The sequence below is a fragment of the Molossus molossus genome, unplaced genomic scaffold (genome assembly GCF_014108415.1).
Source record: "Molossus molossus isolate mMolMol1 unplaced genomic scaffold, mMolMol1.p scaffold_m16_p_9, whole genome shotgun sequence".
NCBI classification, from domain to species: domain Eukaryota; kingdom Metazoa; phylum Chordata; class Mammalia; order Chiroptera; family Molossidae; genus Molossus; species Molossus molossus.
Window position 1 is genome coordinate 29,960,358 of NW_023425403.1, and position 16,771 is coordinate 29,977,128.

At 37.5% G+C, this 16,771-nt stretch overlaps 1 protein-coding gene across 5 annotated transcripts in view; it reads right to left on the minus strand.

Annotated features, from left to right (window-relative positions):
• Window positions 1-16,771, minus strand: part of KAT6A (lysine acetyltransferase 6A) — a 117,400-nt gene that overhangs the window by 56,685 nt on the left and 43,944 nt on the right. The window contains exon 1 of one of the 5 annotated variants that reach the window (XM_036250224.1): window positions 26-60. The exons of the other annotated variants lie outside the window; for them this stretch is intronic. Within the exon in view, the coding sequence (XP_036106117.1) occupies window positions 26-52 (27 nt within the window). The 5' untranslated portion in view covers window positions 53-60. Of the gene's footprint in view, window positions 1-25; window positions 61-16,771 lie in introns of those variants that run through there. 5 annotated transcript variants of the gene reach the window in all.

Genomic DNA, 16,771 nt, shown 5'->3' on the forward strand with positions numbered 1-16,771 from the left:
ATAACAAAATTTACTGAAAACTTACCAAGTAACTAGCAATGGCTGCACACATAAATAAACTGTGCTATATCCATACAGTAGAATATAACAGTAATAAAAATAAATTAGTCAATAACATGTATGTATATCACAAACAATAGTGAATGGAAGAACAGACAAAAAGAATACACATACTGTATCATCTTAAAGTTCAAAAAACAGTTCTATATTGTTTTAAGTCAGGACAGTGGTTACCTTTATGGAGAAAGCAAGAGGTAGAGTATTACAAAAAGACTTATGAAGTGCTAGTAATGTTCTTTTTCTTGACCTGGATGTTGTTTCATATATGTAATAATTAAGGTACAGGCTTACAATCTGTGTACTTTTCTGTTTGTATATTTTAGTTAGAAAATTAAATTTAAATTAATGAACATCTATAGTGTTGGACTGTGGTACCTTTGGAATATTCTACAAGAAATATCAATGATGATTTAGACATTGGAGTTTGGAACTTAGGATAGAGAATAGGCTAGAGACAGATTTAAAAGACATCAACATGCCCTGGCCAGTATGGCTCAGCGGTTAGAGCATCGGCTGTAGACCAGAGAGTCCCGGGTTTGGTTCCCACTAAGGGCACGTACCTCAGTTGCAGTTTGTCCCCGGCACTGGTGGTGTTGTGTGGGTGGCAACCACTCGATGTGTCTCTCTCACATGGATGTTTCTCACTCTCTCTCTCTTCCTCCCTCTCTCCCTCCCGCTCTATCTAAAGATAAATGCAAAAATGTCCTCGGGTGAGGATAAAAAAATATAAATAAATAAATAACATCAACAATACACAATGGAATACTATGCAGCTGTAAGAAATAAAGATCTCTTATCCTTTGAGACGACATGAAGGGACCTGGAGAATATTATCCCAAGTGAAACAAGCCAAGCAGAGAAAGACAAATATCACATGATCTCATTTACTTGTGTAATATAATTAACAAAACAAACTGATGAACAAAATAGACCCAGAGACATAGAAGTAGGGTACAGACTGACAAACCTCAAAGCAGGGCGGGGAGGGGGGGACGACACCACAGAACTTATATGTATAACCAATGGACATAGACCACAAAGCTGAGGATAGGGTAGGGGGGGATGGGGAGGAGGGTGTCAATGGGGGAAAAAGGAGAAACGTGTAACAAAAATAATTGTAAAAAAAAACAAAGTAACTATCTATTCCTAAGAGGGAAAAAAAAAAGACATCAACATGCAGGTGATAACTGATAAGCACCCAGTGAGAAGGTGCAGTGTGTAGAACATGGTAGACAGTAAGGGGAGGGGAGTGGAGAAGTGAGATGAAGCCTGAGATAGAGGAATATCAACATTTAAAACATCAGAAAGTCCGGCTGGTGTGGCTCGGTGGTTGAGCATTGACCCATGAACCAAGGGCACAACCCAGGTTATGGGCCAAATTCCCAGTGGGGGGCATGCAGAAGACAGCCAATAGATGTTCTCTCTCATCGATGTTTCTATCTCTCTCCCTTTTCCTTCCTCTCTCTCTAAAATCAATAAAGAAAAAAATAATAATTTTAAACATCAGAGAAAAAGAAAAAGTGACCAGAAAGGACCAATGTGAAAGAAAACAGAACTAAGAGAAGTGATAACACAAGAATTTAAAGAAGCAGAGAGCAACCAACAATGTTGGAAAGATAAAGTATCCAATGGATTCTACGACTGAGAAATAGTTGGAGACTTCACTAAGAGAGTACCCTTTGCTGTGACAGAATAAGAACTAAAGTCATAGGAACCAATAAACTGTCATAAAGGAGCAGAGACCAAACAGAAGATAGGGAAAAAAAAATGGCAAAGAGTTTTAATGTGTTTGAGGTATTTAAGATGAGAAAGACTAAACCTATTTAAAATATGGAAGAGAAGACACACAGTCAGATATTCAAGAAACAAGAAATAACAGGAACATATTACGTAGTAAGGTTTAGAACTGCACTGTTCAATACCGTAGGCACTACGACATGTGACCAAATAAACTGAAAATAAAATTAAGTTAAATTAATTCCTCAATCACACTAGCTACATTTCAAGTGCTCGGTAGTCATGTGGCTAGTGGCTAAGGTATTGGACACATAAATACAGAACAATTCCACCATTACAGAAAGATCTATTGGGTAACACTGGTTTAAAGAGGATGAACTTGTTTTTTCCTTTTTCTTTTTTTTAGGGATGATTTTTAAATTAAAGTTTCTGGGGTGACATTGGTTAATAAGAACTATACAGTTTCAAGTATACATCTCTATGATACACAATCTTCACATTGTATTGTGTGCCCACCACTCAAAGTTAAATCATCTTCCCTTACCACATATTTGACCCCCTGTACCTTTTACTATACCCTATCCCCCCTCCCAAAATAGGATAAATTTTAAAGCACAGGTAAAGGAACTGTGGCCTTAGTAGTATAGTGATATAGATACATATTATTTATAAATGGGATAGTGGAAATAGGAAAAAGTTGAGGATGCTAATTTTTGATTTCTGGAAACAAGGAAGTAAAATCACCTGCTAAAAGTGAGGCAGGGCTTGGTTAGATAGAGCATGAGAAAGTGATAGCTGAGAAAATTGTGAGGTGAGATTGGCTGGGTCCAAGAACAGAATTAACAAAAACTACCCTCCTATAAAAATGGAAAATGGATACATATTCCTCAAGCAAGAAAGAATCAGAAAAGTACGTATTAACATAGGGAATACATTCAAAACACAAAAGAGAAAAGTTGATGGAGTCCCTGCAAAATGGCCTCTATCTTTTCACTAAAATAGAAAGTAATGTCTCTACTTAAAGAGAAGTAGATAGGTATGGGTTTGGGCATTTACAGAAAACAGAAAAGGTCTGGAAGCCTCTATATGGAAGGTTATAGGGAATCAATTAGTGACAGAAAATAAAACTAACAATCAACCCTAATAACAAAACCAAGATCAGAAAGAATCAATTTGTAGCATTTCCAATCAAAATGGTTATACAAGTTTCCTTAACACCTCTGAAGCCTTGGACTGACAAAAATCAGAAAACTGTAGACTGCCAAGATAAACCATAGGGTGAGGGTTCACTAGAATGCAAATGCAAATATTTCTAAAATGGCTGGCCACAAAGTTGAGGACATCATAAACAGAAGGGGCTGACAAACTTAAATTATAAGGAGTTAAGATACCATAGAAATCCCGATGAATTGGAAATAAAGGTCCAGCAAGAAATAAAACAAATGAAAAAGTAGAAGGAATGAGGATTGCAATCAGCAAAGGAACTTTTGAGTTCATGATTTTCTTAAGTACAAAGTTTTAGCTGATTTGGGGAAAAAAAACAACACCCAAATGGCAAATGTGCATGAATTCTTCAATATTTAGTAAGCACTATTCTAGATCCTTGAGGGTACACTGGTGAAATAACAGACCAAGCCTCACTTTCATAGTTTACATTCTAGATGAATGCAGAAGAAAGTAAAATTGAAGACAATATAGTTAGGAAGTCAAGAAGCTGGGAAAACATAATTGTTTACAAGAATCATATAAATGTGTTCAAGTGCGCAAAAATAATGATTGTGCCAAAGATGAGAAAGGAAAGTTTTGCAAAAATTTGTCTGAAGTTTTAGAGAAAAGAATATTGGTAAATGACAGCCCCCTACCCGCCCCCCCAAATAGAGCAAAGATTGTGGTTTTAATAAATGAGAAAAACGTATCAGAAGAATTTGCTTAATAAAGGAACGACAATCATCTTAGAGGCTATAAAGATCAAAGAATGCATCAGCTGTTCTTTTTTAGTCTAGGAGTAAGGTCCTGGCCGGTTTGGCTCAGTGGTTAGAGTGTCGGCCTGCAGTCCAGGGATCCGGGTTCAGTTACCGCTAAGGGCATGTACCTCGGTTGCAGTTTGTCCCCGTCCCTGGTTGGGTTGTGCGGGTGGCAACCACTCAATGTGTCCCTTTTACATCAATGTTTCTTTTTCTTTCTCTCTCTCTCCCTCTCTCTCTCTCTCTTTCTCTGTCTCTCTCCCCCCTCCCCTTCCCACTCTATCTGAACAACAACAACAACAAAAATAGGGGTAAGGCCCTAGCCTGTGTGCTCAGTGATTTAAAGCGTTGGCTGCACACAGAAGGGTCAGGCATTTGATTCCTGGTCAAGAGCACATGCCTGGGTTGCAGGTTCAATCTCCGACAGCCAGGTGTGTATGGGAACCAACCAATCAACGTGTCTCTCTCATAGATTTCTCTCTCTCTCTCTCTCTCTCTCTCTCTCTCTCTCTGGGAGGCAACCAATCTATGTATCTCTCTCTCTCCCCCCCTACCCTCTCTAAAAAATAATGGAAAAAATATCCTCGGGTGAAGATTAACAACAACAAAACAAAGGATGGTAGTGGTAAGAGTATAGAAAAGTAGCTCTATTGAGGAGGATATGGACACAATTCAATGTAATGACCTATTAGTGGTAGACTAGTGGTACCACTTTCACAGATAAAGTACATGTTACTTCACTCTGATTGAAAAGGAACAAAGTTAGGTTCGAACAAAAAGGACTATATGTAACCTGCAATCACTGGTTAAATGGAGAAGCCCATGTTATAATAAAGAGCTATAGGGCAGAGGAGAAACAGTATCATAATTCAAACTAAATTACCATAATTAACATACATTAGGTATAGTAAAGTACTTGGTTAATCTCCTACTAATTCGGAGGGATAGATTAGATCATATTTAAGGGAGCAAACATACAAAGATGAAGAAAAGAGAAAGTCTGAAAAAAATTGTTATTGTTCAGCATAGGAAATGTCTTAAGTTAAAACTGTAGTTACCTGTCTTTAAACATGTGCCTTTTTCATCTAGAACTAGACAATAAAATTCCTAATGACAGAAAATCTTAATTAACTTCATACCTAAGAAATCTTTAGCAAAACTGTCCCTGTATGTTCCTGTATGTTTCCTGGACTACTGCTGCTGTTAATATTCTTTATAAATGATCAAGACTTTATTTTGCTTGATACTATCTATCCCAAATCAAAACAACTGAGGTCATTCAAATCTACTCATGAAAGAGGAGGTAGAGATGTAGTGATTTAGACAGACTGGCTGCCTAGTTACTTGGGAATATATAGCCAGTCAGTTTAACTCAATTATTCTGGTACTTATCAATGACCATAGTCTTAGTTAGACTTTGCCTACTCATTACGCAAGCCAACTTGTTGATTATTCCAAGTAACAACAACTTTAAGTTTAAACACTATTGACATTTAAAATGTGAAAATAAAATAGGCGGAAACACAATTTGTTAAGTCAAATACAGACACTGGTCTAAACAGACTCAAATTATATAGAAACAGATAGTTTTCAGTAACACATTGCAGTGAATCCATATTTCCTTAACCTAAACACTTCATAATGAAGATGTTTATTCTTTGATATCACAGGACCAAGCATAAAAATTATCAATTTTTCAGCTACCAAAACAAAATTGAATCCATAAATACTATTCCTGACAATGATCATGATTTTTTTTTTAACTAATTGATAATTTCAGGGTTTGTTTTTTTAAGTGCAATTTGGGAAAGAGTAATGGTCCTTTAAGGATCAGTCATTTTAGCTGATGAGCTACAAGCAAAAAAAAAAGGGGGGGGGGTAGTTTATTTACTTTTTTAATCCTCACCTGAGGACACTTTGCTATTTATATTCAGATGGAGTAGAAGGGAGGGAGGGAGGGAGGGAGGGAGGGAGGGAGAGAGAGAGAGAGAGAGAGAGAGAGAGAGAGAGAGAGAGGGAGAGAGGGAGAGAAACATCAGTGTAAGAAAGACACAATGACTGGTTGCCTCCCACACAACCATGACCAGGGCCGGGGAAAAACCGCAACCAAGGTACATGCTTTTGGTCCATGGGCTTATGCTCTAACTGCTAAGCCAAATCGTCCAGGGCAAAAATAAGTGGTTTAAATAAATCATCTAGGTTACAACATAATCTGTGAAGTTTCCTTTGTTGACCAAATAGCACTGCTAATCAGTAATTATGTAATTTTAATATATGGCTAACTATACTGTTAAGAGCATAAAAAATTACAACTCCAGATCTTTCTCATTCCCAAAATATTAATGAGCATGAAAATCAGAGAGAAAGAGCTAAAACTATATTGGTTCACTGAAAGATGTGAACCTGAAATGTACTGGGATGGTTTTAGGACAGTGAAGAGATCCTTATAAAACTGTCCAAGTAAAACTCTACAAGCTGGTTTCAATTATCTTGTATCACAAAGATAAAATAAGAACAATTGTTAATACAATTTTTAAAAATCTGTGTAGAGATAGGCAATATGCCATATAATCACTGTTTCTATACCTGTCCAAGCTTAGCTCTTATCTTATTGTTCTCATATCTGTATAAAGTAAATCTGTTCCCACAGCTAATAAAACAAAAAGTTTATAGCAAATGACTTTACACACTGTTAAACACAGAAGCCAGAGTTAACCTGTTAAAAGGTCAATCAGAGTATGTCACAGAACTAGCTGCCCTAAACACTCCATCCAGTCCAATGACTTCCATCTCAGATTAAATGCCGAATAACCGACAAGGCCCTATGTGATCTGCACCCCTCTCACATATACATGCAATGACCTCTCTGACCTCATCTCTTATTGCTCTCTCCTTCTTACATTCTACTCCAGCTTCCTTGCCTGCTTTTTCTTTACAAGTCAGATGTTCCAGTCACAGGGCCTTTGCAGCATTTGCTTTCCTTCTATCTGAAGTTCTCTTCCCTAAATCCTTCAGATCTCTACTCAAAAGTCATCTTCTCAGTAAGGCTTTCTTTGACCACTCCATCTAACATTTCAAGACAACTCACCAACCACAATAATTCATATCCGCCCCCTTCCTTGCTTTATCTTTTCCCCTAATCATTTTGATGTAATTAACATATTGTGTGTATATGTATCTTACTATCTGTCCCCCATTAAATGTAGACTCTATAAAGGTTCTGATTTCTATCTGTGTGTTCAGGATTGTATTCCTAGTATTAAGAACAGTGCCTAGTATACAGTATACATTGAGTGTTGTTCAATACATTAAATTATCTTGTAGAATTAGAAATAATAAGAAAAATGGTATCTTAGAAAGATCAATGAGTTGTTATGAGCCTGATGAAGCTATGAGAATCTTAATAATATATAAATGCTGTTTACAAAATAATCTCACAAAATAATTTCACAGCCTCAATAACTAAGACTTCTGCCACAGTAACCCACTTCCATTCCATTTCTCAAAAGTAGGGGGAAATTTGTGGCAGGAGGCACTTAGATTGCACCTTGTGAGATCTGTTGCTCTAGGCTGCCTAAAACATCATGTTGAGATCTCCATTATAATCACCAGATGGCAGCATTGAGGCAAATATATAGTAGATGCTCTGGTAACAAGTAGACAGTTGAGTGCATTCTTAGTTGAACTTTTGGAAATAACTTTTAAAAACAAGAATAGTAAGAATTTTGCCCAGGGATCTCTACTATGTGAAGTTTACACCATAAAAGAAAATACTTTTTAGACACAATCATTTAGAACAAATATAATGACATTTTCTAATTATCTAAATACATCATCTAAAACAGCCCCATCTCAAAGTCCAATTTTCATTTTCCCCCAAGACCTGCCTTGAATTTTTAAAAAATCCATTATACACTTATCACTGCCTCTACTTTCTAGTATCTTCTGAGGAACTCAGATCCACCTTTATATTGTTTGTTCTTAAACGCTGACATAAAAAACAGGCGTAAGAATCAATTTTGCTTATGTAATTATTTCTAGTTATTTCCAGACTAAATTGAATGACAAATTCTAGAATTTGTGACCACCAGAACTTTCAAGGAAAAAAAACTGTATTCGTAAGCTTAGACTTTAGAAACCTTTAGATCATTTCACAGGCTATCTGGCAATAAAGATGTGATTTCTTAAAAGCTACAAATTTCTCAAGTTTTATTGAAGTGAAAATAATTTAGACAAGTTAGTACAGCCAATATTAAGAGTATGAAAGAAGTACATAACTCATATAAGACTACCTGAGATACTCAAACATGCACTAAGCAATAATAAATAGTCACATCAGGCCCTGGCCAGTGTAGCTCAGTGGTTGGAGCATCGGCCTGAGCACAGAAGGTTCACGGGTTCGATTCCCCATCAAAGGCACATACGTGGGTTGCAGGTTTGATCCCTGGCCCCAGTTGGGAGGCAACCAATTGATGTGTCTCTCTCATATCAGTGTCTCTCTCTCTCTCCCCCTTTCCCTTTCTCTCTGATATCAGTAAAAACAAAACATAAAAATGGTCATATCATTCTTCCTTAAGGTTAAATACAAAATATCTATAAAGCATTATAAAAACATTATTTAAAACCAGGTTCAGCCCTGGCCAGTGTGGCTCAGTGGGTTGAATGGCATCCCAGTCAGTGCACATGCAGGGGTTGTGGGTTTGATCACTGGTAGGGGGCAATCAGGAGGGAGCTAGTTGATGTTTCTCTCTCTCCTTCTTCTTTCCTCTCTCTCTTAAAAAAAAAAACAAAAAACCTTAGGTTCAACTATAATTACTGAAACATTTTTTTTAAATCAAGTGTTATATACCACAAAAAGACAAATATTATATGATTTCACTTATATGAGGTACCTAAAGTAGTTAAAATCATATAGACAGAAGTAGATTAGAGGTCACCAGAAGCTGGGAGGAATGGGAGAATGGGGAGTTATTGTTTAAAGAGTACAGACTTTGAATATTGGCAATGGTTTCAAAACACTGTGAAGGTACTTAATGTCACTGAACTGTACACTAAAAAATGTTAAAATGGTAAATTGTATGTTTTGTAAATTTTATCACAATAAAAAAATGAAGAAAAAATTACTAAGAAAGAATTAAAATCTATCAATCGAGCACTACTCACTCTTAAACTAAAACCACTGACTGCTGTGTATCTGATCGAGCCAGGTTTACTCTGCACAAACGAACCACCATCAGCTCCTTTCAAATCTACTCACCTAACTTCATTTCCTCACTTTCAACTTTTCAAGTTATAGCCTTGCCTACTTCTTTGAATTTTTCTAGCGATTCCAAGGTTTTGTTATCTGGCCCCTTTTTTCTGCAAGTATAATCAAGTAAACTTAACTTCAAATTAACTTTCTTCAATGAATATTTATTTCACACAACTTGAAATAAATAATTTTCAGCTGAGATGTCATTTATTAGTTGATAATGCCTACTGCTGAAGTACTATCATATATATAATAAAGTGAAAAGAATGGTTCTATTAGCCCTGGCCTGTTTGGCTCAGCGGTTAGAGCATCGGCCTGTGGACCAGAGAGTCCCGGGTTCGGTTTCCGCTAAGGGCACATACCTCGGTTGCAGTTTGTCCCCAGCCCCAGTTGGGGTGGTGTTGGTGGCAACCACTCGATGTGTCTCTCTCACATTGATGTTTCTCTCTCTCTTCCTCCCTCTATCCCTCCCGCTCTATTTGAAGGTAAATGCAAAAATGTCCTCATGTGAGGATTAAAAATCAACAACAATTCCTTAAAAAAAAAAAAGAAGAATGGTTCTATTATATAGAATAAATAACCAAAGGATAAATAGGAGGTAAGTCTTAGCTTAGAAAAGTGGAAACCTGAACTATGCTTAGTCATGGTATAGTAAAGGAAACCAAAATGGTGCTCAGTGTCTGAGAATGAGGAAAACAAATATTGTTAGGTTTTCAAAATACTACCCAAAGTATATAAGAAGTCTGGCAAATATTACTGTTTGGTAAGCACTATAATATAACAAAAATGTGAGAAGATAAAAAAAAGTACTCATATTTCAAAGCACTTATAAATGTCAGTAAATACAACAAAATCGACACAAACTAATTAGAAAACAAACACTATTCCCCATTATCCACTTACCAAAAAACTAAAAAATAAGTCTTTGGAGAGAATATTTGCATAGTTAGGTTATTTCCAATATAATAAGAGAAACAAACTGGCACATAGAGTTCACTTTAGGAAACTAATACTTTGTTGTGAAAGCCAACAAAATATATCACTCTCTTCCAGTCAGGCAAGCCCTCCTCTGTTTTACCCAGTTCTTCATTCCCTCACTATTAATGATTGCCTTGGGTGAACTCATGCTCCTCTTAAATCCTTTACGACAGTTTAGATTTCAACTTTCTTCATCTTTTCAAGAAAGACAGTGCTAGATAAGCAGAAATCACCCTAGACCTCTTAATTCACCTCTTATGTGTCTTGCATATAGTATGTACTAAATAAGCATATATTGGAATTAATATACAACAAAATCATGCATAGCTTCAAATAGGTTTATTAGTAACTGGCTCAAAGCCTCTCCTCCAAGGTTCAATAATCTCCAGGGGAAGCATACTTGGGTAGGATTTAATCTCTTTAAATTCTTCAGTACCCTATCTGCTATCAAGCAACCTATGGCTCCTTATTAAACCTATTTTTAGGATAATCTTTTTCTCAAAAGTATACCATTACAGCCCTGACATTTTGGCTCAGCAGTTAGAGCATCCGCCTGTGGTCCAGAGAGACCCAGGTTCGCTTCCCACTAAGGGCACGTACTTCAGTTGTGGTTTGTCTCTGGCCCTGGTTGGGTCATGCGGGAGGCAGCCACTCAATGTGTCCCTTTCACGTCGATGTTTCTCTTTCTCTCTCTCTTCCTCTCTCTCCCTCCCACTCTATCTGAACAAAAAAATGGAAAAATGTCCTCAGGTAAGTATTAAAAAAAAATTTTCTTTTAAATAAAAGTAATTAAGCCCTGGCCAGTTTGGCTCAGCGGTTAGAGCGTCGGCCTGCAGTCCAGCAAGACCCAGGTTCAGTTCCCGCTAAGGGCACGTACCTCGGTTGCAGTTTGTCCCCAGCCCTGGTTGGTCATGCGGGTGGCAGCCATTCAATGTGTCCCTTTCGTGTTGATGTTTCTCTCTCTCTCTCTCTCTCTCTCTCTCTCTCTCTTTCTCTCTCCCTCCCACTCTGTCTGAACAAAAAATGGAAAAATGTCCTTGGGTGAGGATTAAATAAATAAATAAATAAAGTAATTTTTAAAAGTATACAATTACAAAATACATAATAAAACAAGAACTGCCTGGAAAATATTCCATTTCCATTATTTATAGTCTACAATAAGGTAACCTTGATAACTGTAACCCGTTCCTACACAACCCATTAGCCATTACAAAGCCTTAATAGGAGTACTAAACTGAATTCAATTTTATTATGATGAGTTCATTCAATGACTTCTACAATTAGATACAATAACAAGATTATTGGTGAAAGAAAGTTAATGGTATAATTAGATCAGTAATGATCAATTTCAATTTACATTTTTACTATGCATATAGATTACTATAATTTAGATGAGAAAGCAATTATCTGTCAAGATACTATAACAATTTTATATTTCCTAATCAGAGGTGACATCAAAAATGATAGTATGCATATTTGCCGAATTTAAATTCTGTGCGAGGAAATTGCAGAGTTAACTTTCACAATATTCATTAGTTATTTGAAAGCTCCACTTTGTTTGTCAGTGATGATCATTTTCTTCATTCATCCAAATATGATACTGACAAGTTATTAGTTTTTCCTTTCCTTTGTGGTCCTCTCCTTTCTATTTTAGTTTCTTTTATATACTTATGGCTCTCCCCTAATTCGGAGTCCTATCACCATATGCAATCTTCTGTATGGACTGACACCCTTTAGTCTTTGTGTTTGTTTTTTTTCTACACATTGCTATCCGATTAATATCCCTTAAATACTATATTTATTATCCAGTTACTTGCCTGGTTCAAAACTTACACAACATATACCAACTGCCAATTCCTATAGGCTATTATTCAATTCCCTCCACCATATACCAAACTACTTTTCTCAGACCATCTACCTCTCTCTACTCCCAATCTATTCATCTTCAGAGATACACTTCATGCTCCTTCTCTAAGTTATTTTACCCCATCCCTCAAAGAGTCCTTTGTATCCCTGTCTCTAAGAATAAGCTCAGCAGAGCTTAGAGACAGGCTGGATTCTGCCACTTATGGCAGCACTTTGGCCAAGTTACTGAATCTCTTTGGTGTGAAATAGTACAACATACCTACTTCTCAAGTTCTCACGAAAATTAGATGGAGTAAAGTTATGGGACTGTAACTCAAAAGAGGCACTTATAAATGCTAATTTCCTGTATCACTTTTCAAAACTATCTTTCAAAGTTTATGTTTGTTAAGTGACCTACTGTCACTTTTAAAGTCAGGGAAAACTTTTGTTTTGTTTTAACATCCAAAATAAAAAGCAATGTGATTAAAATTTTCTGTGAACTATAGATTTTTTCTATATATGTTATTTACACGATTGCATTAAGATTTTTAAAGTATTTTTGTACATGCATATTTACCACACTGCACATTATCCACTTAAAAAAATTATTTAGTGGTACTTGAGTACAAGAGCATTAGCAAAAGAATCTTTTCTGTGCTAAAAATACAGGGTAGAAAATAATACAATAATTAATAAAAATAATACAAGAACAAATTGTTTTGTGTTAAATTTTTCTTTTAAATTTGTTCATAGTGTTAGAGGTACGTCTTCCTCTCCAAGGGTAAGATATAACTTCCCATATACTAAAATCTTTGATGATCCTCAGTATAATATTAAAGTTATATTCATGTAGATCCTATACATTTTTTATGTTTATTTCTGTGAATCTTACCTTTTAAGAAAATTATCACAATTGTGAACAAAATTTTTTTTCCACTAAAATGTTTACCTAGCTTTTAAAAAAAAGAGAATAAACTGTTTTGTGTACTCACAACTGTAAACCTACTTTTGCCCCACCCTGTATATAAGTGATAGTTTAGAAGGAGCAAGATCTTTGAAATGACTTTCAATTCATTACTTTTTTAAGAGAGTGCAATTGTGGGTGTTATTCTGGACACAATCTAAAGTAACACTTGATGGCAAATAACATCATTTTCCTCAAGACCTACCAAAATAATAACTAATATATATATGACAGAGAGTATATTTTTCTGTTATTATCAGAATTATGATGTTTGGAGCTGGAAAGGATCTTTAAAAACCATTATATGGCCCTGGCCGGTTGGGCTCAGCAGTTAGAGTGTTGGCCTGGGTTCGGTTTCCACTAAGGGCACGTACCTAGGTTGCAGTTTGTCCCTGGTCCTGGTTGGGTCGTGGGGGTGGCAGCCACTCGATATGCCCCTTTCACGTCGATGTTTCTCTCTCTCTCTCTCTCCCTCACACTCTATCTGAACAAAACATGGAAAAATGTCCTCGGGTGAGGATAAAAACAAACAAAAATCCATTATATGGCCCTGTCCGGTTTGGCTCAGTGGTTGGAGAGTCACCCTGCGGACCAGAGAGCCCTGGGTTCGGTTCCCACTAGGGGCACATACCAAAATAAAAAATAAATAAATAAATACCATTATATGTTCATTTTACCAAAGATAAAAATGACTGTCGAACGCTATATATGACTAACAAAGTAATTAAAGTTATTCAAAGTCAGGTAGATATTCTGACTGCAAGTCTAATACTCTAAACAGCTTCAATTCAATCATTCAATGAAACAAATTCTAGAATAAAAAAAAATTTTTTTTACGACTTACACATACTTTATTTACTTGATTTTTTTTTTTTTTTTTTTAAATCCTCACCCGAGGACATTTTTCCATTTTTTGTTCAGGTAGAGTGGGAGAAAGAGAGAGAGAAACATCGATGTGAAGGGACACATCGAGTGGCTGCCACCCGCACAACCGACCAGGGCCGGGGACAAACTGCAACCGAGGCACGTGCCCCTAGCGGGAACCGAACCCGGGTCTCTCAGGACCGCAGGCCAACGCTCTAACCGCTGAGCCAAACCGGCCAGGGCTTTTTTTTTTTTTATCCTCATCCGAGGACATTTTTCCATTTTTTGTACAGACAGAGTGGGAAGGAGAGAGAGGAAGACAGGGAAACATCGATGTGAAAGGGACACATCGAGTGGCTGCCACCCGCACGACCAACCAGGGCTGGGGACAAAATGCAACCGAGGTACATGCCCTTGGCGGGAACCGAACCCGGGTCTCTCCGGACCGTAGGTGGACGCTCTAACCGCTGAGCCAAACCGGCCAGGGCTATTTACTTGATTAAAAGCCTCCTTATGGTACATACAATGTTTTACACAGCTGATCTCAACTTTGCTCACACTGGCTTCAGTAAGTTGTATTTGGGTTGCTATACTTGAGACTCTGCTCAATTGCTGCTCAACTGTTGCCATTGGTTTGTTTTCTTTCAGGATCAAGGTGGGTACTTTCATATAAAATCTTCTATTTAATTCCTTCTCTGGCGATTCTTTCCTAGATTCTTAGCTTTGCATAATTATACCTACAATGGAACCAGCATCCTAAAGTCACCAAGATAAATCCTCCTACTCCAACATCACATGATTTTCTAATCCTACTAGTTAACAATAAATATCCAAGGCCAGCCACAACAGATCCTAATGAATCATGTAATACCAAGTCCCATGCACAGGAAATGTTCTTGACATCTAAATTCCTACGAGCTTAAAGGGCTTCCCATTCTTGGGCTTGCTGGACTCCTGAATGACAGCCATGGGGACAAGCCTGACAAAATAATTTTTTGAAAGAAAAAAAAGACTTTACAGATGGAAAATGTTGTAACTATTTACTAACAAAATGGTGTGACTGGATTTAAACTTATACTTACATATTTAAAACTAAAACTGCTCTAGCTGGGTGGCTCAACTGGTTAGAACATTGTCCTGTACACCAAATGGTTGCAGGTTCGATCCCCAGTTGGGGCACATATGGGAGGTAACACATCGATGTTTCTCTCTCACATCGATGTCTCTCTCTCTCAAATCAATATACATATCCTTGGGTAAGGATTTAAAAAAAAAACACTAAAACTGACAAAAGGTTCTCCTGCCTTCGATCACTCACCTCTCTCTCAAATCAATAAACATATCTTCAGGTGAAGATTAAAAAACAACAATAACTAAAACAGACCAGAGGTTCTCCTGCCTACTTCAAAGACTAGCATTACTCATAGCAATAAGAAATCAATTTTGGTGGAAGAGGGTACAGGGGGAATAATTGGTGATGGGGGGAAAAAAGACTAAAATAAAGAAAAATAAAGAAATCAATCTTTTATTAATTTTTCCCCACTATCAAAGAATGATTAGAGGTGAGCGGGAGAAAAAAACAAAAATGCAGAAGCCACAGCAGGTTCCTAAATGTAACTAAAGGGGTAATAAGATCTTTGTTTTAACACATTCTAGTGGCGTCTTTGTAAATGAGTAAAGCCAAACTGTCCTGCCCAAGAAACAGAGAGAGTACTGAGAGAGGGTCAAGAAATGTGAAGAGCCCTGGCCAGTTTGGCTCAGCGGTTGTAGCGTAGGCCTGTGGACCAGAGTCCCAGGTTCAGTTCCCGCTAAAGGCACGTACCAAAAAAAAAAAAAGAAAGAAAGAAAGAAAGAAATGTGGAGAGACCCTGGCCAGTGTTGCTCAGTGGCTGAACATCGTCCCATGCACCAAGACGTCATGGTTCGATTCCCAGTCAGTGCACATGCCTGGATTGCTGACACGAACCCCAGTAGGGGGTGTACAGGAGGCAGCCCATGGATGTTTCGCTCTCATCGACGTTTCAATCTCTCTCTTCCTCTCCCCTCCTCTTTCTCTAAAATCAATAGAGATTTGGCTGGTTTGGCTCAGCGGTTAGAGTGTTGGCCTGTGGTCTGGAGAGACCCGGGTTCAGTTCCCACTAAGGGCACGTACCTCGATTGCAGTTTGTCCCCGGCCCTGGTTGGGTCGTGTAGGTGGCAACCACTCGATGTATCCCTTTCACGTCGATGTTTCTCTCTCTCTCTCTCTCCCTCCCACTCTATCTGAACAAAATATCAAAAAATGTCCTGGGGTAAGGATTAAAAAAAAAACAACAATATATATATATATATTGTTTAAAGCTAGGAGGGAGAGGAGGGGAGGGGAGGGGAGGGGAGGGGAGGGGAGGGGAGGGGAGGGGAGGGGAGGGGAGGGGAGGGGAGGGAGGGGAGGGGAGGGGAGGGGAGGGGCGACAAATTCCTAGAGGCAGGGTGGTTAATACAAAACTTGAAATTTGTAGTCCACATGAAAAACAGAGGTGAGTAATTTTTCAGTAATTAAAAAAAAAAAAGTAAGAGGGCTTAAGTTTGGTTCTATGCAGAGCAGAGTGAAGAGAACCCACCCAGGAAGCTAAGGAAAAAGTAAGATGGAGGCCTCAGGGACCTAGTAAGAAGCACCATAATAATCAAGTCCCTGAGCATTTCCAGAAATCTTGAAAAAGAATGAAATTTCCCCACAAGGAATAAGGAGCGTGTTAAAAAGAGATGCCTCAGTTGTCAGCTGCACCTAGACTATAGTAGGAAATGCTTTTCTACCTACAAAACACCCTGGGAGTTCTAGGACTTTCAGAAGTAAGCAAAGAATATTTTTACATCTTTGTCAGCTTCACCATTTTTAGTTTCAACAAAAAAGCTCTATTATTTATCCTAATTAAAAAATCATGACATTCTCACTTTAAAAATCATATAATAAAGGGAGAAACTATAGTAAAATTCTCTCCCAATCTTTCTCTTCCTACCCTACAATATCTAACATTGACTAAACATTCTAAGGACTGTTAAATATGCTTTACAGGTATTAACACTTCTAGACCTACCAATGACCCTAGGTACTATTAATGCCATTTACCA